The sequence below is a fragment of the Pan troglodytes genome, chromosome 2, assembly GCF_028858775.2.
Source record: "Pan troglodytes isolate AG18354 chromosome 2, NHGRI_mPanTro3-v2.0_pri, whole genome shotgun sequence".
Taxonomy (NCBI): Eukaryota; Metazoa; Chordata; class Mammalia; order Primates; family Hominidae; genus Pan; species Pan troglodytes.
Genome location: NC_086015.1, coordinates 47,438,368 through 47,461,517, shown reverse-complemented (window position 1 = coordinate 47,461,517; position 23,150 = coordinate 47,438,368). Strand labels below are relative to the sequence as shown.

Here is a 23,150-nt window from a genome sequence, read left to right as displayed (position 1 = left end):
TCCATTGTTAAGTGATGCATGACAGCTGACAGGAAGAAAATTGCTTTTTATGTTGACCTTTTATCCTGAAACTTTGAAAAATTTGCTTATTAGTAATAGTTTTATTTATATAGGGTAAAACTTAGGATTTACTCTGTACATGACCACATCATCTGCAAATAAAAACAAATTATCTTCTTCATTTATAATCTATAGGTTCTTTGTTTACTTTTCTTGCCTGATTGCACTGGTTATGACCTCCAGCAGAATGTTCAATAGAACTAGTAAAAGTTATCATTCTTGTTTTGTTCCTGATTTTAAGGAAAAAGCAATTAAGTTTTTACCATTAAGTATGATGTTAGTGACTCTCTTTCTCAGTATCTTTTTAAGATTGAGGAAATTTGCCTCTATTTCCATTTTACTGAGACTTGTTATCCTGAATGACTACTGAAGTTTGTCAAAAATTTTCTGTATATATTGATATGATGGATCATTTTTCTCCTTTATTCTGTTAATGTGTTGAATTATATTAAATAACTTTCTAATGTAAAACCAATCTTGCATTTTTTTTTTATATGGGGTCTCTGTCTGTCACCTAGGCTGAAGTGCAGTGGGGCAGTTATGGATCACTGCAACCTCAACCTCTTGGACTCAAGTGATTGTCTACCTCAGCCTCCCAAGTTGCTGGGACTATAGGCATGTGCCAACATGCCTGGCTAATTTTTTAATTTTTTGTAGCTGCAGGGTCTTGCTGTGTTGACCAGGTTGGTCTCAAACTCCTGAGTTCAAGTGATCCTCCCACCTTGGCCTCCTGAAGTGCTAGGATTACAGATGTGAGCCACCAAGCCTAGCCCAACCTTGCATTTCTGAAATATATCCCACTTGGCCATATTTTATTAGAGATTGCTGGATTTGATGTTCTAATATTTTGCTAAAGAATTTTACATCTATACCAATGAGAGATATTGGTCTGTGGTGTTCTTTTCTTGAAATGTTTTTGTCAGGTTTTGGTATCAGAATAATACTGTCCTCATGAATGTCCCCTCCTTTTTTTTTTCGGAGAGAGGCTGTGTAGGATTGATGTATTATTCCTTTTTCAGGTTGCTGATAAAAACATACATTGGGCAATTTACAAAAGAAAGATGTTTAATTGGACTTACAGTTCAATATGGCTGAGGAAGCCTCATGATCATGGCGGAAGGCGAAGAAGAGCAAGTCATGTCTTACATAGATGGTAGTAGGCAAAGAGAGAGAGCTTGTGCAGTGGAACTCCTCATGAGACTTACTCACTATCACGAGAACAGCATGGGAAAGACTTGCCCCCATGATTCAGTTACCTCCCACCGGGTCCCTCCCACAACACATGGGAATTCAAGATGACATTTGGGTAAGGACACAGCCAAACCATATCATTCTGTCCCTGACCGCTCCCAAATCGTACATCCTCTCATTTCAAAACCAATCATGCTTTCCCAACAGTCCCCTAAAGTCTTAGCTCATTTCAGCATTAACTCAGAAGTCCACAGTCCACTCATCCAAGACAAGGCAAGTCCCTTCCACCTGAGTCTGTAAAATCAAAAGCAGGTCAGTTACTTCCTAGATACAGTGGGGGTACAGGCATTGGGTAAATACAGCCATTCCAAATGGGAGAAATTTGCCAAAACAAAGGGGCTACAGGCCCCATGCAAGTCCAAAATCCAGCAGGGCAGTAAAATCTTAAAGCTCCAAAATGATCTCCTTTGACTCCATGTCTCACATACAGGTAATGCAAGAGGTAGGTACTTAGCATTGAGCATAAGTACACTTTTGTGGCACCTGGGGTTGTATAATGTAAGCATCTAGGTCATGTTTTAAGCTTTAATTATAAATGCTTTCAATCCACAAGCTATTTTCTCTTCATAGCAAAATCTCCTTTGACTCCATGTCTCACATCCAGGTAACGATGATGCAAGAGCAGCTCTGCTCCTGTGGCTTTGCAGGGTACAGCCTCCCTCCTGGCTGCTTTCAGGGGCTGGTGTTGAGTGTCTGCAGCTTTTCCAGGTGCACAGTGAAAGCTGTCAGTGGATCTGCCATTCTCAGGTCTGGGGGACAGTGGCCCTCTTTTCACAGCTCCATTAGACAGTGCTCCAGTAGAGACTCTGTGTGGGGGCTCTGACCCCTCATTTCCCTTCCTCAGTGTCCTAGCAAAGGTTCTCCATGAGAGCCCCGCCCCTGCAGCAAACTTCTGCCTGGACATCGAGGCATTTCCATAGATCTTCTGAAATCTAGGCAGAGGCTCCCAAACCTCAGTTTTTTACTTCTGTGTGCTCACAGCCTCAACACCACGTGGAAGCTGCCAAGGCTTGGGGCTTGCACCCTCTGAAGCCATGGCCCGAGCTCTACATTGGCCCCTTTCAGCCACGGCTGGAGTGACTGGGACACAGGGCACCAAGTCCCTAGGCTGCACTCAGCATGGGTACCCTGGGCCTGGCCCACAAAACCGCTTTTTCCTCCTAGGCCTCCTGGCCTGTGATGGGAGGGGCTGCCTCCCATCTGACATGCTCTGGAGACATTTTCACCATTGTCTTGGGGATTAACATTCAGCTCCTCGTTACTTATGCAAATTTCTGTAGCTGGCTTGAATTTCTCCTCAGAAAATGGGATTTTCTTTTCTATCACATTGTCAGGCTGCAAATTTTCCAAACTTTTATGCTCTGCTTCCCTTATAAAAATGAGTGCTAGGCCTGGTATGGTGGTTTAACACCTGTAATCCCACCACTTTGGGAGGCCGAGGTGGGTGGATCACCTGAGGTCAGGAGTTCGAGACCAGCCTGACCAACATGGCAAAACCCCATCTCTACTAAAAATACAAAAAATTAGCCAGGTGTGGTGGTGGGTGCCTGTAATCCCAGCAACTTGGGAGGCTGGGGCAGGAGAATCACTTGAACCCGGGAGGCGGAGGTTGCAGTGATCCAAGATCGTACCATTGCACTCCAGCCTGGGTGACAAGAGCAAACCTCTCTCTCAAAAAGCAAACAAAATACTGAATGCTTTCAACAGCACCCAAGTCACCTGTTGAATGCTTTGCTGCTTAGAAATTTCTTCCACCAAATACCCTAAATCAACTCTCTCAAGCTCAAAGTTACATGAATTTCTAGGGCAGGGGCAAAATGCCACCAGTCTCTTTGCTAAAGCCTAACAAGAGTCACGTTTGCTCCACTTCCCAACAAGTTTCTCATCTCCATCTGAGTCCACCTCAGCCTAGACCTTATTGTTCATATCACTATCAGCATTTTTGTCAAAGCCATTCAACAAGTCTCTAGGAAGTTCCAAACTTTCCCACATTTTCCTATCATCTTCTAAGCCCTCCTAACTGTTCGAACCTCTGCCTGTTACCCAGTTCCAAAATTGCTTCCACATTTTTGGGTATCTTTTCAGCAGCGCCCCATTCTGCTGGTACCAGTTTACTGTATTAGTCTGTTTTCATGCTGTTGATAAAGACATACCTGAGATTGAGCAATTTATAAAAGAAGGAGGCTTAATTGGACTTACAGTTCCACATGGCTGAGGAAGCCTCATGATCATGGCAGAAGGCAAGGAAGAGCAAGTCACGTCTTACATGAATGGCAGCAGGCAAAGGGAGAGAGCTTGTGCAGGGAACTCCTCTTTTTTAAACCATCATATCTTATGAGACTTATTCACTAACATGAGAACACCACAGGAATGACTTGCTCCAATGATTCAGTTACCTCCCACTGGGTCCCTCCCAGAACACATGGGAATTCAAGATGAGATTCGGGTGGGGACACAGCCAAACCATATCAATTGATAATATTTATTCCTTAAATGTTTTATATACTTTCCCAATAAAACTGTCTGGGCCTGAGAAGATTTTCTGTTATGAATTCAATATCTTTAATAGATAGAGGGAGCTATTCAGATGTTCTGTTTCTTCCTATGTCAGTTTTGGTAATTTTGTTCCTTATTTGTTTATGTCATCTAAGTTTTTTAACTTACAGGTATAAAGTTGTTCACATTATTTTCTTGTTATGGTTTTAATTTCTATAGAACATTTAATGATATCTCCTTTTTTATTCCTGATATTGGTAATTTATGTCTTTCTTCTTTTATTCTTAATTAGTTTAGCTAGAGGTTTAGTTTACTGATCTTTTTAAAAAACGTTTGTTCTTATTGATTTTCTTCTATTGATTGATTTCTATTTTACTGATTTTTACACTTTTAATATTTTCTTCATTTTTTCCTGTTTTTTTTTTTCTAGCCCCTTCTTAGTTCTATTATATGAAAGATTCTTAGATTAGATTCCTCAGCTTTTCTATTGAAGTTTTCATTTTGACAATCATATGGTAATTTCCAAGAACTCTTTCTGGCTTTCAATTGTTCCTTTTCTGTGAGTGTCTGCTCTTGTTGTATGAATACAAGATTTTCTTAGTTCTCCCTGAGGCTGCTGTCCTTTTTTAAAAAAAAACCCTCTCTCCTGTTCTCAGAATTATCTGTTTCATCTGGATTCATTTTCTTCTTTTTTGCCATGGCGTATATGTGCATAGCTGTGTGTCTGTCTGATTTTCTTCATGAAGACTTTTCTCAAGTGTCTGGTGAGTCTTGGCTATCTGTTCATATTGAGAATTAGCCAGTAGCATGGCTGGCTCAGGCCTTCATGATATGGGTGAGGTTTTCCAAGAGGCAAAGACTTTGCTTTATGATAGAAGACAAAGGGGAGAGGGGGAGGGTGCAGAATACACTGCCCATCCCCCAATGCCAGAATGTGGAAGGTGTTTTGAGCTCCCTTAGTCCTCCTACCTCCCACCCCAAGAAAGTTCACTTAATTTGTTTAGTAAAGATCTATTTTGTGTGTGCATGTGTGGCACATGTATGTATGCATCTGAGAGTTACTTAGCTGCAGCCATTTGCACATAGGATTATAGGGAGAGATGAACTTCCATATCACTCTTCCTACCATTATGAGGGCATTGTCCAGGTACAAAGCCTTTCCAAGGCTTTGCTGTACTGGTTGGCTTTTTCCATAGCCAAAGCCTGCCTCCATCTGGGTTCTAGGCTGTAATTTTCTACACGCAGTTTTATCATGCTATACTCTTTGATTTATTTTCTGATTTCCAGAAATTTACAGACTTTTCCTATGTGCTGATGGCCTTCTTCCCATTTCCCTCATTATTATGGATGCCTTTTTGTTTCTTTGCTGTTCTTTTGATGATCTCTCCAAATGGATATGAGAGATAAATGGAAATCTTCAACCTCCCATCTAAACCAATGCATAGCATTCTTTTTAACTTCTTTATATAGTAGTTTATAATTTTCCTGATTCCTAATCCCATGCTGCCATTTACTGGTTTGTGACCCTGAGTAACTTGTTTAACTTCTCTGTGCCTGTTTTTTAAAATAGAGATAACAGTAGTACCTATGTCATAGGATTGTTGTAAGTACTAAATGAATCATTATATACAAAGCCCTTAGAATAACTTATAGCATAAATAAGCCCTATATAAATGCTTTCTGTATCATGGTTAAGTTGTGGTCTAATTGTGTAATTGTGCATGCCTACACTGGCTGGCTCTGCATTCCGCATTTGTGTATTACAACAATGCTGTGGTGGGTGTCTCTGCTTAATGTTCATGCTCTTGGTATGTTGTAAGAATTTTTCCACAAAAGGTAGAAGTTGCTGCAGGGAAGCATGAGTATATTCTAGATTTTCATGGAGACATTAGATTACTTTCTTTGCCCTCCAGCCAACTGTGGATGTGAGAATTCTCAATGGTTTTCATCTTTTTTTCCAAGCTGATGGACAATTGGGGATGGATAATGCACTTTGATCCCTCAGCTGCAGAGCTATAAAATAAATTAAACAGGTTAAATTAAATTTGTACTTAGAATTCCTAATAATCATGAGCTGTAGACAAGGCTCACCTCACTCACAGGAGTGTGTACCTGAAGGAGGGCAGGGGCAGCTGGGATGGGCCACTGAGGAGTAGCTCAGCTGTCAGGGCCAACCATGATGGTGGAAGTGTTAAAACTAACCCACCAGCCTGGAGCTCAGTCCCTCCTTCCATGGGCGAGCCCTCACTAACTCCTACCATCTGAGGCCCCAAAAGCACTTTCCCCCTTGAATGGTTGGAGGCCTGAGCAGAAGCTCCAGACAGGCACTGGCAGGAAGCACTCACTAGCTCTGGGCCAGTGGGAAGCACCTTCCTCAGGAGGGTCCCACTGAGAAACTGGCAGCTCCATCATGCCTCTTAGCCATGTTCTCCTCACTCTGCACTTGGACCTTCCTCTCCACAAGTCATTCTTCTACTGGCAGATATTTCTGTGAGACCTCTGAAACCTTGTTTCATTGCCAGCAAGCCCTCCCTCACCCTTAGCCTCTTCACAGAAGACTATCTGTGGCCCTCTCTCTGATAATACCACCTTGTTTGTTACTTACTGAATTGGATGATGCTCAATTTGGTTATCCTCCATTTACTAGGGAAGTGCATCAGGTAGAAATGGGATCTGAGCACTGACTGGTCCTTTTCCTTCAACAACACCGAATCCTGGAGCAAGTTGTGGCTACCGAAAGAAGAGAACAAAAGATAAAAACAACTTAGTGGCAGGAGGTGGGGTGGTGGTGGTTGGACAGAAAGTGAGTCAGGAAAAAAAAATTGAGAAGTGCCACCCTATGATAGTGACACATGCAGCTAGCTATTGCTCTTAGAGCCCACCTAATGGCATTAAACAGTGCTGCCTTTCTCTTCTCATATATTTATGTTCCACCTGGTTACACATAACTCAAGGGGCTCAGAGACTTTGTTTTACTGTTGTAGAGACATTGATTTGGAAGCTTGTGGTGTATAAGAAATAGGTTTAATCATCATCCTCAGCAAACTAACACAGGAACAGAAAACCAAACACCACATATTCTCACTCATAAGTGGGAGCTGAACAATGAGAACACATGGACACAGGGAGGGGAATATCACACACCCGGGCCTGTCCAGGGGTAGGGGGAAAGCGGAGGGAGAGCGTTAGGACAAATCCCTAATGTATGCAGAGCTTAAAACCTAGATCACGAGTTGATAGGTGCAGCAAACCACCATGGCACATGTATACCTATATAACAAACCTGCACGTTCAGCACATGTATCCCAGAACTTAAAGTAAAAAAGAGAAAAAAGAAGTTGGTTTAAGCCTAATGGGAGATTGAAAGCTCTCTGCATTTCTTGTCTATGGCGTCTTCATTTGATGTTAATAGGAATTTGTAATGCATAAGAGAATTCCTGTAGAAATATTTCCTATGTAGAAATATTTTCAGAATGTTTTATTGTTATGGTAAGTAAAAGGAGGATGTGGAGGAATTTGATGGAGCAAATCAAATTATTTCAGCTTAAATTTTAAAACTTTGCAGGGCAACGTGGTCTTATTGCTAGAAACATCCTTCCAAGAAGGAAAAAACAGGTATCCTGGATTCTTTGTGAAACTTCTTCTTAGAACAGATTTTTATAAAGTGTGTCTGTCTTTAAGGAGATTCATCTGTGGGGTGCTATAAGGATCTTATTGCACAGTGGTCTCCATTGCAAGGGGTCTCTTGACTAGGACTCCGGGGTCAGCATTTATAACAAGCCTTCAGGGTTTTAATATTTTTTACAAATGACAAAGATTATATATAGCACAGTGGGGATATATTGTCATCTCCCCTTTTATAGGTTAACAAGCTAGGAACAAAATGAGAGTTCTGACTCCTTTTCCAATATGTGGTTGTCTACTGTCTTTGTTGCCTGGAGCTCAGTGTCACTCAATGAAAGGGAGACAAAGAAACTTAAGTGATTATTCCAAGATCCCACACAAACTCCTATAGGAATAGGAACAGGGTAGGGGGTGGGGGATTGGGGGGGGCCTTGCATCTTGGTTGATCAGACTACAAGCTCCTCAAGCCCCAGGTACACCACTGCAGAACTCTCCATGTTGCACTGAGCATTTCAAGTGGCAGCTCCTCAGAACACATTAGTTAATTTGATTTCCACCTGGTACTGATCTCCTCCTTGCAGTTGATTTTATTTTAGAAAGTAATTTGTAGTTTAGAGATGGCAAGCAAAAAGCTTGTAATGAATTAGGAGTCTATAGGAAACATACATGTATTCTAAAGTAAAGCAGGTTTGGCTCTGTGTTCCCACCCAAATCTCATCTTGAATTGTAATTCCCACATATTGAGGGAGGGACCCATGATCCCCACATGTCGAGGGAGGGAGGTGATTGAATCATGGGGGCGGTTTCCCCCATACTGTTCTCATGATAGTGAGTGAGTTCTCATGAGATCTGGTGGTTTTTATGTGTTTCATAGTTCCTCTCTTGCTCCCTTCTCTCTCCTGCTGCCTTCTGAAAAAGGTGCTTGCTTCCTCTTCACCTTCCGCCACGATTGTAAGTTTCCTGAGGCCTCCCCAGCCATGCAGAACTGTGAGTCAGTTAAACCTCTTTCCTTTGTAAATTACCCAGTCTCAGGGAAGTTCTTCATAGCAGTGTGAAAATGGACTAATACAAGCATGTTTCTGCAGCAGGTTATTAACTGTCAGGGTTAACTTTGATATGTGTATTTAGCAATCTGCTAAGAGGCATTTTGTGTGCCAAGTTATTAACCACAGTGTCAAGTTCAATACCAAAGGAGTCTTTTTTATCTGGTTTCCTCCCTGACTTTATTTCAAAGCATAATCAAAGCTTTATTCTTCATTAGATTTAGTATTAGCTAATTTAGTTTTTGGCAATTTTTATTCTAGTTTCTGTTATATACCATTCATAAATTGAAATGATTGTGCCAAAACATGTTAAGTTTATAGAATGGTAATGTACTGTTGGGTGCATTGTCATGGTACATTATAGATGGCTCTGGAGCAAGATTTACAAGTAACAAATACAAGAAAGTTGTAAGTATGAAAAATCCGTACTTACTGTGTTTCACTCATAAGAACACTGCTATCCACTTTTCCCATGACCACTACCACCTCAATTACACAAAATTAAAATGATCCTACTCTTTGCTTCATGTCGCAGACACCTTTGTAATTGTATTAATTCCTGCATCTGTGACCCTCCCTTTTGTAGGCACCAATGGTATATTTGATATATGTCCTTCCCTTCCACCTTTCACTTATTTAAATTATGGTGTTTGTGTGTGTTGTAATTAATAAGCATGGCTTTGGGCTCTGAATCTCTTAATTCTTTTTCACTCAGTGTTTATGATATCTGTCTACGTGGCTATGTATGAATTTGGTTCATTGCTTCTGACTGCTACATAGATATCCATCTTCTGAATACAACAAAGTTTTCTTATCCATTTTCCTACCGATGGACAACTCTTTGCTTCTAAAGCCAGAGCTACATAAGGATGCACAACGTTGTGTTTGCTTCTTTGTGGATGTGTGCAAGAGCTTACCTCAGAGCACAGGTGAAGAAAATGCCCAGGTTTAGCAGATTTTTAGCACCTTTAAGGCAAAACTCAGTGCCATCAGTATAATATAGGACTTCTGGAGCTTTAAAATATATACATTTTGTATAAAAGGTGACACTCAAAAATGCAGCTGAGAGTATCATTAATTATAAACTGCAGTGTCTGAAGATTCTATTTTTGTAGCGTCCTTTTCCTTTCCTCCTAATGACTGTGCAGGTGTTGGTGACCGCCGTACCTGCTCACCTGCTGAGCCCAGGTTCCCAGGGCGGGAGCCAGCCCAAGTTCTTTGAGGAGTAGGCAAATGTAGCATGTCAATTTCTATTTAAAGAAATTATTTCATCACCTAGTAGGTGCTTAAATGTTTTTTAATGTTACTCTTTTTGCTTTTCTTTATCCCATCGTAAATTAGAGTTAACGCAAGTCTTTGCTCCTGTTGTTTATTGAACTTGCTGTAAAATAGCAGTGCTGGAATATGTTACTCTAACAAGTAAATACTGCGTCATGTACCACAGGATATTATAATTTATTTTTATGTATCTTTATATATTCATCTTTGTGTCAGAATCTGTTGGAAAAAAAGGTTTGTAACCAATGTTTGTTTGACTGATGGTGTTTGGAAAAATTTTAAGTGTAGTTTATTCAGAAACCCTGAGGAAAAGATCACACATGCAGCCCAGCCCAGTGAAGTTTTGAGAGGGGTTCTTAGGGTGGTGAAAGGAGAAATAATCAACCAATCAGAACAATTAAATTAGCTGGCCCCAGAAAGGATCTGTGAGATGGAAGACGGCCCTCCTATCCTGCTAACTAGTTGATTTACAGTACCTAGCCTGGCTTACCCGAGGTCATTTCCCCCCATTCCTCAAGGACTTAAGGGCCTGACTCACCCCCTCTCTCTGCAGAACCTCTCTAATACACGTACCTGTCACTCCTTCCACATCCATGGCTGCTGACATCCTTGACCTCTCCTCCACTGACCTGTCTTCCTTCTGATCTCAGCCTCCCACCTCCACAGTCATACCTCTGACTCATGGCCTGCCTCACTTTAGATTCCTAATCACTGACCTCAAATAGCCCTCAATGCTGCTTGGCATGCATGTGTATTTCCATGGTCATCTCTCTCCTGCCCTTCCACATGACTGTTTCATGCCTTCTCCTCCCTCAGTCCTCCAGTGCCTCCTTCCCTCCCTTGCTCTTGGCTCATGACCTTGCTTCCTACCTCACTGAGAAAATGGGTGCACTACATGAAAACTCCCGCCAGCTACACCACTTGCATGCATTTGTGCCCATGTATTTGACTTTTTCTCCTGTCACTGCAGATGGCCCACATCTGCGCCCCATGAGGGACACCTCCACACTCAGGGGCTGGATCCCATTCTCTCACATGTCTCCAGCACAGGCTCCAGGAGACTCCCTCACTCTCGCTTGCATTGTCTTTTTCCCTTTCTATAGGATCATCCTCATCGGTGCATAAACATGCTGTTATTTCTTCTACCCTGGCCTTATATTTCCCTCTGATTACTGCCTCATTTGTCTTTAAACAAAACTTGTGTAAATTGTTCATGGTTACTGTCTCCAATTCCTCTTCTTTCATATTATTTTGAACCATTAGTCCACCAAGACACCACTTCTGAAGGTCTCTGGTGATCAGCACCTTGCTAATGCCATGGTCCTTTCTCAGGCCTCACCTTACCTGACTCCTCTCTCCTGGAAACACTGTTTTCATTTGATTTTCAGGTCCCTACATCACTTGCTTTTCCTCCTGCCTTTCTGACCACTCTTCTTTAGTATCTCTTCCTCCTTCCCTCCCTCCATGTCTCCTCCCCTACGTTTCTCTCTTCCTCTCTCCCTTTTTTTGTGTGTGTTTTGTTGTGTGTGCTTCTTGCCCACTCTCTCTGATGGCCAGACAGTCTTGGGCTCTGTTCTTGGGCCACCCTTCTGCTTTTGTCTGGTCTCAACACAGCAGCCCAACACAGTGGTTTTGTTAATAACCTTACACATCACTTCTCCATCCAGAAACCTCCAGCAGGTTCCCATCTGATTTAAAATAAAAGTCAATGTCCTCACTATGACTTTTGAAACCCTATAGAATCAGGCCCATGATTATCTCTCTGCCCTTTATCATCAACTCCTCTCAACGTTCTTGCAATCCATTCCAGACACACAGGCCTTCCTCTGTGTTCCTTGAACAGCCAGGCTACTGCCTCAGGGCCTTTACATTTGCCTTTCCCCTGACCCAACATGCTTTTCCCCCAGAAGAAAGCCTGCCCAGCTTCCTTCCTTCAGGTCTTTATTGAGAGTCATCTTCCCCTGGCTATCCTGTCTACATTTTAGTCCTACTACCAAAACTTCCTCTTCTTTGTTTCATAAACTATGTATGTTACTTATGAATAGTTTAATTATATGTCTTCTCTAAAAAGGTAAGCTCCAGCTGTGCTTTAGTTCCAATCTACAGCACCTAGAGAGTGTCTGGTATGTGGTAGTTGCCTACTGAGCATTTGATGAATGAATGCATATAAGCAGACACCTTAAGAAGGATACAATATGTAATACCGGCATAAGGACAGACTTATAGACCAATGTAATAGAATTGAGAGGCCAGAAATAAACTCTTACATATAGTGTTCAACAAGGGTGTCAAGATAATTGAATGAGGAAAGAATAATCTTTTCAGCATATGGTGCTGGGACAACTGGATAGCCATATGCAAACGAATGAAATTGGATCCCTACCCCACACTATATGCAAAAAATAACTCAAAATAGATCAAAGACCTAAGTATAAGCCAAGACTAGAAAACTCTTAAGAAGAAACAAGGATGTAAATCTTTGTGATTTTGAATTAAACAGTGGTTCTTAGATATGACACCAAAAGCACAAGCAATAAAAGAAAAAGAAGATAGGCCAGGTGCGGTGGCTTACGCCTGTAATCCCAGCACTTTGGGAGGCCGAGGCGGGCAGATCATGAGGTCAGGAGATCGAGACCATCCTGGCTAACACAGTGAAACCCCGTCTGTACTAAAAATACGAAAAATTAGCCGGGCACGGTGGCGGGTGCCTGTAGTCCCAGCTACTTGGGAGGCTGAGGCAGAACAATGGCGTGAACCTGGGTGGTGGAGCTTGCAAGTGAGCCAAGATCACGCCACTGCACTCCAGCCTGGGAGACAGAGCGAGACTCCGTCTCAAAAAAAAAAAAAAAAAAAAGGGAAAAAGAAGATAAACTGGGCTTCATCAAAACTGAAACCTTTCGTGCTTCGAAGGACACCACAGAAAGGTTGCAGATATTTGCAAATCACATATCTGAGAAGGAATTTGTATCTAGAATAATTAAAGAACTATTAAAACTCACAATTAACCCAATTAAAAAATGGGCAAAGGATCCGAATAGACATTTCTACAAAGAAGATTTTTTAAGTGGCCAGCAAGCACATGGAAAGATATTTACATCATTAGCCATCAGGGAACTACAGATCAAATCCACTATAAGATAATACTTTATACTCATTAGCATAGATATAAACAAAAAGGCAAATAATAACAACAAGATTTGGTGAGGATGTAGAGCAATTGAAACCCTTGTACACTGCTGGTGGGAATGTGAAATGGTACGGCCACTGTGGAAAATGGTTTAGCAGTTCCATTAAATGTTAACCATAGAGTTACTATGCGATCCAGCAGTTCCACTCCTAGGTATATACCCAAGTGAAATAAAAACATATGTCTGCACAAAAACTTGCACATTAATATTCATAGCAGCATTATTCGTGATAGCCTCAAATGGAAACAACCCAAATGTCCACCAACTGATGAATGGATAAATGAAATGTGGCTTATTTATACAATAGAATATTATTAGGCAATAAAAAGAAATGAACTAGTAATACATGCCACAACATGGATGAAACTTGAAAACACTGTGCTAAGTGAAGGAAGCCCATCACAAAGGACCACATACTGTATGATTCCATTTATGTGGAATTTCCAGAATAACTACTTTAATACAGAAAGTAGACTGGTGGTTGCCTACGGGAGATAAGGGATTGGAAAATGACCATTAAGGGGCATAGGCTTTTTGGAGGGTGCAAGGAAAATGTCCTAAAATGTATTGTGGTGATAGTTGCACAAACTCTGAGTATACTAAAAGGTATTGAATTATATACTTTCATTGGGAGAATTCTATGGTATGTGAATCAATAAAGCTGTTGTTGGTTTTTTTAAAAACAAGAATACATTTACAAGCCTAGAGAGTGTTCTAATTCTTTTAGAATTGATCTACATTGGTATCCAAGAAGATTAAATAAATAAATAAGTTAGAATTGTTCTATGGCCTATTTTATTAGTAACTAATCTTTAGCCTTTGAGGGTAGATTTGACTTTAGAATAGCCAAAAATAATTTAATACCAAATCTTGGGAGTTTATCGGTAGCCAAACTGCCTCATACAGTTGGGAGTAGAAAACCAACAACAGAAAGCCATTTTCACTTACTCACTGTGACTAGATAGATATCTAAGAGTTCCAAAAATCTTTTGTGACTTTGCAATTCCATTTCCCTAGAGTAAGCATAGAGCCTCTCAAACTCAATGCTAAGTGAACCACAGTTATTTGAATGTGTAAGTTATTGGGTGTTCTTTAAACTTCATTTACATTACTTTATAGTCTTATCTAAGCATATTTGGACTCCTCAGCTAAATTGCACCTTGTGTGCAAAAAAATCGTCTTGTATTTCTTTTGCAAATCCTCCTACCCACCCCCTAATCCCCACCCTTCATCCCTAACCACCACCACCTAGACAAAGCCATAAAAAAGGTGATTTAAAATCCTCATTTTAAAATTGATTACTGTCACAGGTCAGGTTTCCCAGCAAGCAAACTCTGAGATGGAGACTAGTGTGCAGGACTTTCATTAGAGAAAGCTCTTGAGAATCAACACTTGAAAGGGATGGGAAAGGAAGCCGATTGAACAGAGGGAGAAGTTGGGCAACAAAGCCTCAGCTGATTTCATAGGGAGCTCTGAAGCTGGAATGACCAGGTTATTATTTTCCATCCCGATAGACTAGTCGGTGGGTACAGCAGCCTCAGGAGACAGAGGCGAGTGTGGTCAAGGTGGCTCTCTTCAGCTCAGGTGTGTCTTCTAGTAGCCGTTGCAGCAGCTGGGAGAATAATTCCTTCAGTTCTGATGGGACATCTCGGCAGCATGTCCCAGCATTCTCTGAAGTTCCCTTATACTCTGAGTGTTGCCTCTCTCAAGGTCCAACTCCTTAAGCAACTGTTCCTGCAAGGAAGTGCTTAGGGACCATGATTCAAAGTAATCTCGACATTATAAACTTCAGATATGTGCTGTGATATACTTTGAAAATAGGGAGTTTCTTCTAATCAGATTGGGATTAACTTTATGACTATGTAAGATATCAGTGCTGTATTATAAAGCCTAAGCAACAGAAAAAAATGCCTGGACTTGGCAGATACCTAATCCATTTATAGAAATTCATCTGTGAATGGATTAGAAGCTTAAGGAACTTATGACCAAAATGCAGTTTTTCAGGACTCTGCCTAAGTTTGAAGGAAGTACTTTTTGAACTGTAATCTGTTACATTACAAAAAGATGACATAAATGTTCTCATCAATATTTTCCAGAGTGCAGGGTACCTTTCTTATGGCTTTAGTTCACGTGGACTTGAATATCATATTCAGGAATCTTATTTCAGGTTTGTCACTTGATTTATAAAAGTGTGTGGCAAATGACAGTTATTGACATATGATTTCCTTATCATAACCAGGGAATTATCTGAGACATATAATTCTGGCATAGGTGAAAAGCTAGATATGTAATTTTTCTTTTTTTGAGATGGAATTTCACTCTTGTTGTCCAGGCTGGAGTGCAATGGCACCATCTCAGCTCACTGCAACCTCCGCCTCCTGGGTTCAAGCAATTCTCTTGCCTCAGCATCCCGAGTAGCTGGGATTACAGGTGTCTGCCACCACGCCTGGCTAATTTTTGTATTTTTAGTAGAGATAGGGTCTCACTATGTTGCCCAGGCTGGTCTCGAACTCCTGACCTCAGGTCTTCTGCCCACCTCGCCCTCCCAAAGTGCTGAGATTACAGACATGAGCCACTGTGCCTGGCTGATATATAATTTTTCACAGCCGTCAGGGCTCAGATTTTTCATGCTGTAAATTATATTCATATTTTTTCTACTTTATTCCAGAAAAAAAATTCAAATATTTTTCCACTTTATTCTAAAAACAATGGCAGAAACTAGTAGAATAAAAGTCAACTGCTTACCCATATACCTGCAGTGAACATTTGGAATTTGAAATTAAAAACATAATACCATTTACATTAGCTCCAAAAAAATGCAGTACTTAGGTGTAAATCTAAAAAGAAATGTACAAATATAGATGAGAAAAACTGCTAAATTCTACTGAAAGAAATCAAAGAAAATATAAATAAATGGAGAGATATCCCATGTTTATGGATGGGAGGATTATCTATTAAGATGTCAGTTCTTCTCAACTTGATGTGTACATTGAACACAATCTCCATCAAAATCCAAGCAAGTTATTTTATGTATATTGACAGACTGATTCTATTGTTTATGTGGAGTGGCAAAAGACCCAAAAGAGCCAACACAATGCTGAAGAAAAACAAAGAGGACTGGCACTAACCAACTTCGCAACTTGCTGTAAAGCTACAGTAATGAAGACATTGTGGTATTGGTGAAAGAATAGACAAATAAATAAATGGAACAAAACAGCCCCAAAATAGATCTACTATTGGCAAAGGCAATTCAATGGAGAAAGGATAGTCCTTTCAACAAAGGGTGCTGTAACAACTGGACATCACATACAAAAAAAAAAAAAAAAAAAAGAATCTAGATAGGGACCTTATACCTTTAACAAAAATTAATCCCAAATGGATCAGAAACCTAAATGTAAAACACAAAACTATAAAACTTCTAGAAGATAAGAGAAAATCTGGGTGTTCTAGGGTTTGGTAATTAATTACTTTTTAAATTCAGTTCCAAAAGCTTGAAAGAAATAATTTATAAGTTAAACTTCTTCAAAATTAAAAAGTTATTCTCTGCAAAAGAGAATGAAAAAAGCCAAAAACTGGGAGAAAATATTTGCAGAATACGTAAATGATAAAGGATTTTTATCCAAAATATACAAAAAAACTCTTGAAACTCAACAATGAGAAAACAACCCAGCCAGGCATGGTGGCTCACGCCTGTAATCCCAACATTTTGGGAGGCCAAGGTGGGTGGATCACTTGAGGTCAGGAGATAGAGACCATCCTGGCTAACACGGTGAAACCCAGTCTCTATTAAAAATACAAAACTTAGGCAGGCATGGCATGGTGGCGGGTACCTGTAATCTCAGCTACTAAGGAGGCTGAGGCAGGAGAATCACTTGAACCCGGGAGGCAGAAGTTGCAATGAGCCGAGATCGCACCACTGCGCTCCAGCCTGGGTGACAGAACAAGACTCTGTCTCCAAAAAAAAAAAGAAAGAAAGAAAACAATCCATAAACAAACAATCCAATAGCTCAGTCATTGCTGTGCAAATGCAAAATGGTACAGCCACTTTGGAGGACAGTTTGGCAGTTTCTTAGAAAACTAAGCATACTTTTACCATATGATTTAGCAGCCATGCTCCTTGGTATTTACCCAAATGGGTTGAAAACTTATGTCCATACACAAACCTGCAGATGGATGTTTATAGCAGCTTTATTCATGATTGTCCAAACTTGGGAGCAACCAAGATGTCCTTCGGTAGATGATTGGATAAAATTATGTTGTACATCTATATGAGGGAATAATAATCACTGTTAAGAAGAAATGAGCTATCAAGCCATGAAAAGACATGGAGGGACCTTAAATGCCTGTTCCTAAGTGGAAGAAGTCAGTCTGAAAAGGCTATATACTGTATGATTCCAAATATATAACACTTTAGAAAAGACAAAACTATAGAGACAGTAAAAAGATCAGTGGCAGCTGGGAGTTGAGGGGGAGGGAAGAGATGCAAGGGAGGAAGTGTGGAATGAATAAGTGAACCACAGGGGTTTTTAGGGCAATAAAACTATCATGTATGATACTGTAATGGTGGATACATGACATAATGTATGTCTCAGCTCAGGCTGCTATAACAGAATACCAGACCAAGTGGCCTAAATGGCATTTATTTTTCATACTTCCGGAAGTTGAGAAGTCCAAGATTAAGATGCTGGCAGATTTGATTCTTAGGCCTTCTTGAATCCTCATGTGGTAGACAGAGGAAGCTCTAGGTCTGTCTTCCATTTCTTATCTGGGCACTATCCCATCATTGTCGCTCCATCCTTATGACCTTGTCTAAACCTAATTACCTCCCTAGCACCCTACTTCCTAAAACCATCGTGTTGGAGGTTAGCACTTCAAAATGTGAATTTGTGGGGACACAAAAATTCAAGCCATAACAATGCATTTGTGAAAACCTGTATAGTGAACCCTAATGTAAACTATGGGCCTTGGTTGATAATAAAGTATCAGTATTGGTTCATCAATTGTAGCAGATGAACAATACAAATGTTAGACCTTAATAATAGGGGAAACTGGGAGAATGACAGGTATACAGCAACTCTCTACTTTCTGTGTAGTTTTTCTACAAAACTAAAACTGCTTTAAAAATAAAACCTCAATAAAAAATAGTAGAACTTCATTAGAATTTAACATGTTCTAATATATAGATCCAATTTAAGCCAAAAAATGAGTTATTTGTACTTGTACAGAACTGGAATCAGTGTCTTTCTTCTTCTTTCTTCCCTTTTCTCCAATCCCTCAACCTTCTCAAATGCTTTTCATTATGAACAGAAAGTTTACAAAAAAAGCAAAATGCAAATGGCGGTTAAGTGTGTGAATAGGTGCTCAACATCATTCAGAGTAAGATAGGCAAGTGGAAACTAAACTGAAACACCTATTGTCACCTTATCAGATTGGCAGAAATCCACCAGAGGGATATCACCTTGGGTCGACAAGGCTGTGGAGGACCAGGCAGTCTCATATTCAGCTGTTGATTGTACATGCGTGCTTAATACCATGTACGGAACAATTTGACAGAATCTACTTATATTACAACTGTGTATATCCTTTGACCCAGCAGTTCTGTCTTTGGGAATGTATTCCACAAATATACTTGCCTGTGCACAAAATGACAAATGTTGGAGGAAATTTATTGCAGCACCCTTACTAATAACAAAAATATTGGAAATAGTGTAAATGTCCATCACTGGTCGATAAAGTATGGGTGCTGTCTAGGTACTAATATGGAAAGATCTCTAATATTAGGAAATACAAAAAAGGAAAATGCTGAACAATATTTCTGTATGCTCCTTTTATATAAAAATGGAGAAAATATTAATATATTCTGATTGTACATGTGGGCAGGAGGCACAGTGGGGCATTGGGAAGATGAGGGCAGGGGTAGGGGTATCACTATATACCTTTTTTCCTAACCATGTGACTGTATTACCTTCAAACTATAGTTCAAAAAGATATAGGTATATACATTTTTTAATAATAAATTCAGAATAGCTAGGATAAATCGCTTTTGCTGTTGTTAAACCTTAAAAATTATTTTTATCTACCTATGAATATTTATCTTCCCTTGAGTGTTTTCGGTATGGCAAGTTCTGAGTTGTTAAAATTGATTGTTATTGTCACTTTGTAACTGAGAGGGTCTCCCTAGTGAAAACCTGACTTTCTCAAAGAAGTAGTTCAAATTTCTCCTTACTTTTCTGACAGTAGTGTGCCTCAAGCATATCTTAAGAACATAACAAGTAATAAACCATAAACCAGTATTTTCTTCAAGAAAATATATCAGCGGAGAACAGAAAATGTTATCTTTGAAAAAAATATGCAGTTATAAAAAGTTATAACTCTTTTTTGTTACAAACTCTCTGTTCAATTGTATGAAGTTGCTCTCTCTCAGAGCAAAGACTTGCCAGTTGGCTTTACTTCTTTCATCCCCTTTCTTGTATATCCACTGCCTCTGTACATTTTCCCCACTTCCCTTGCTCTGACAAAGATATCAAAGGTTACATTAAAGCAAAACCTGAGAAGCTTGAGTTATTGCTGATAAGTTCAACAAGGAGTAAATTTAAATGCAATCTGAGAAGTAGAAGATGGGAAGCATTCCTTCCTGAATCCACATGCTCTGTTAGGCCCTAAGGCACAATAAAATGTGGGACATGAACCCTGGGCCCCGAAGCTGATGACAGTGGAGGTCACAAAGTGATCACCCACTCTAAGAATTCTACACACAGTGTTATCTATACGTTTCTCTCTCCGCCAGGCTTCTTGTCTTTACTCTCATCAGTGTTTGGACAGCTCCTGACAGAACAAAGGCTGGGTTTGGTGTTCTGTAATCCCAGCTCTTTGGGAGGCTGTGGGAAGATTGCTTGAGCTCAGGAGTTCAAGACCAGCCTGGGCAACATGGCAAAACCCCGTCTCTACAAAAAATACAAATATTAGCTGGGTATGGTGGTGCACACCTGTAGTCCCAGCTACTCTGGAGGCTGAGGTGGGAAGATCACTTGAGCTCGGCAAGCAGAGGTTGTAGTGAGCTGAGATAGTGCCACTACACAGCCTGGGTGACAGAGTGAGACCCCGTCTCAAAAACAAAAAATACAAAAAAAAAAAAAATGCATTGCCTGTGTTGTAGGCAATGATATTTCTAATGTAAGGAAACATGGTCATAGATTTGGGAGATGTAGGTCATTTTCAGGATATTTACCCATAACCTGAGAACTGATTTAGCAGATTTTGCTGAGTTGTTTTTAGATGGTTTGTTTGGAATCCTAGTTTAATTATTCATTGTTTTACCTGTGATTTTGGGATAAATATATATGATAAAGTAAAAGTCTTTTTAAAATAAAGTTTTTAATTTTAAGATAGTTTTAGATTACAGAAAAGTTAACAAGCTAGAACTGATAGTTCCCATATACTCCATAGCTAGTTTCCTCTACTTTTAACATCTAACACTGGTATGGTACACTTGTTATAATTAGTGAACAACTATTAATATTATTAACTAAAGTTCATGCTTTATTCAGATTTCCTTAGTTTTTATCTGATAAGACTCATCTTGTATATTTCCTGCCGCGGTCCTAGACTCAGCCATTTTTCCAAGGAGCTCTGGTTCCTTTGTTTTGGACAATGGCATTAGAAACCAAGATCTGTGTGCATCTCTTAACTTTTTTTTTTTTTTTTTTTTTTTTTTTTTTGAGGCAAAGTCTCACTCTGTAGCCCAGGCTGGAGTGCAGTGGTGCAATCTCAGCTCACTGCAAGCTCCTCCTCCCGGGTTCATGCCATTTTCCTGCCTCAGCCCACGGAGTAGCTGGGACTATAGGCACCTGTCACCACGCCTGGCTAATTTTTTGCATTTTTAGTAGAGACGGGGTTTCACCGTGTTAGCCAGGATGGTCTCGATCTCCTGACGTAGTGATCCGCCCGCCTTGGCCTCCCAGCATCTCTTAACTTTTAACCTGAATCCCTCTATTTAAGATGGATTTCTTGCAGTTAACATAGTTGAGCCTTGCTTTTTATTCTAACTCTGACATATATTTAGGCCACCTGGAGTGTCCTGCACCCTGCCATCCTCGCCATGACTGTGTCAGGTGACCACAAGAGGTCGATTGTGTGTTCTCCTTGCACTGTTGTAGAGCCACCCACTTTCCTGTGGCCCCTGCGGTACCACATCTGCCTTATAGCTAACAGTTTAAGGTTTACAAGTGTGTATTTCTCTATTGTGACTTAAATTCTCACTTGATACAATTAAAGTAAATGAAGTAAGTATATAGTAGAATGAAATCATAATCTTAAGATATCACTTTGCTTTGTAGGCCTTAGTTAGAGAATATTTCTGGGCACACAGTTTTTATATGTTCCTTGGTTTTTTTACTTGTCAAGTGATCAAAATAATTGTTGAAAAAACAAAGCAAGCTCCAAATCACACATAACCCTCTTACAGATTTTATTTCCTTTCACCATCATCAGATCTGCTCTAGAAACTGCTTTGTGCATGAAATGTGGCTCTGAATGAGAGGAAAACAAACTTTAACACATGTAAATTGCTTTAAGCTGTATAAGATGTGTTCTTTGGTGACACAGGGCATGCCAAAGCCTTGAAAGCCAGTTTTCTCACCCTAGGGACAAATGACAACCCCATCATTCAGTGTCCCTCAACTACAACAAGCCTCTTGATTAGCAGGTCCCTACAATGGAGATTATATTTTAAGAGAGAAGAGCCAATGAGACACATGATTTAATTTGTCTGTAACCCTTTAGATTATTTTCTTGTATTCATTTGGTCTAATTGATATTTCCCCCAATCACCTTTTCTATTAAATGATGAAATAGAGAAGGAGCCGGGTGCAGTGACTCATGCCTGTAATCCCAGCACTTTGGGAGGCCGAGGCAGGTGGATCACTTGAGGTCAGGAGTTCGAGACCCGCCTGGCCAACATGGTGAAACCCGTCTCTACTAAAAATACAAAAAAATTAGCCGGACATGGTGGTGCATGCCTGTAATCCCAGCTACTCAGGAGGCTGAGGCAGGAGAATCGTTGGAACCTGGGTGGTGGAGGTTGCAGTGAGCCGAGACTGTGCCATTGCACTCCAGCCTGGGCAACAAGAGTGAAACTCTGTCAAAAAAAAAAAAAAAAAAAAAAGGAAGGAAGGAAGTAAAATACTCTTCATGCTTTCATACTGAGCAGTTCTCCCTCTCTCATTGTTTTGACTCTTCTAACATATTCCCTTTTTTCCCTGTGTACTTCTTTTAGATTCCAGCTATTAATATTTATTGAGACTCAGAAACCAATACCCCCAAATACTGCACTTTGACATGCTGAACTGAAAAGGGAGCCTCAAGGTCTCTCTGACCTCCCCCATACTGTCTCTCCCAAAGCATCAGATTCTCTAAAGTTCCCTTGTCTGCCTAAAGTCCAGACCTACCAAAGAAGAAAACAATTAACTGCTGGTCACTTCCCTGAGTTCTCATTAACTGAATCCATATCACATCTTTTCTCCTGTTAATCTGCTTTTTGTGAGTTGTTTTTTCAGCAAAGCTTCAAGGGTTTGCTGTACATCTTTTAAGACCAACTCTTTGTTTACTCGACTGATCTTGGGAAGTCACCCATGCAGGCAGCCCAGAGGCCTAGGCCTTTTGTGATATTAGTGGTTCCCTGTCATTCCCTGTGTGGATCCTCAGCACACCAGGAATGGAGCTTGGTTGGAGTGGAGCAAGGTGAGCTGGGTCATAGACACAGCCCTGCCCTGAAGACGTCTTCTCAGGGTGACCACCAGGGCATAGGGCCTGAAGACACTGCCAGAGAATTCCTTTTAAACTCCAGAGAAGAGTCCTAGTCATTATGTTATTGAGGCACACATTTTGTGATGCTTTCTCATCTTTTAACAAATTCATATGAGTTAATTAACTGATTAGAGTTTTCAGTCTTTCTATACAATCTATACCAAAGGATGGCAAACCCCAGCCAAAGGACCAAATCCTCCTGCCGCCTATTATTAAAGTTGTATTGGCACCCAGCTGCACCCATTTGTTTATATATTCTGCTTTTCATGTTGCAAGGAATGGCAGAGTTGAGTAATTGTGACAGAGACTATGTGGCTAAAATATTTATTCCGTGGCCTTTTAAGAAGTTTGCTGACCCTGTTGGAGATTAAGAATCTTTTGTGTTAGAAATTGCATTGAATCTATA

The 23,150-nt window shown here is 40.3% G+C and overlaps 1 protein-coding gene across 29 annotated transcripts in view; it reads left to right on the top strand.

Moving 5' to 3' along the window:
* The window catches only part of ANO10 (anoctamin 10), a 325,787-nt gene that overhangs the window by 226,616 nt on the left and 76,021 nt on the right, over positions 1-23,150 (top strand). For 7 of the 29 annotated variants that reach the window (XM_063806714.1, XM_063806712.1, XM_063806715.1 and 4 more), the window contains one exon: positions 8,350-8,418. The exons of the other annotated variants lie outside the window; for them this stretch is intronic. In XM_063806714.1, the coding sequence (XP_063662784.1) occupies positions 8,350-8,418 (69 nt within the window). The remainder of the gene's footprint in view (positions 1-8,349; positions 8,419-23,150) is intronic. 29 annotated transcript variants of the gene reach the window in all.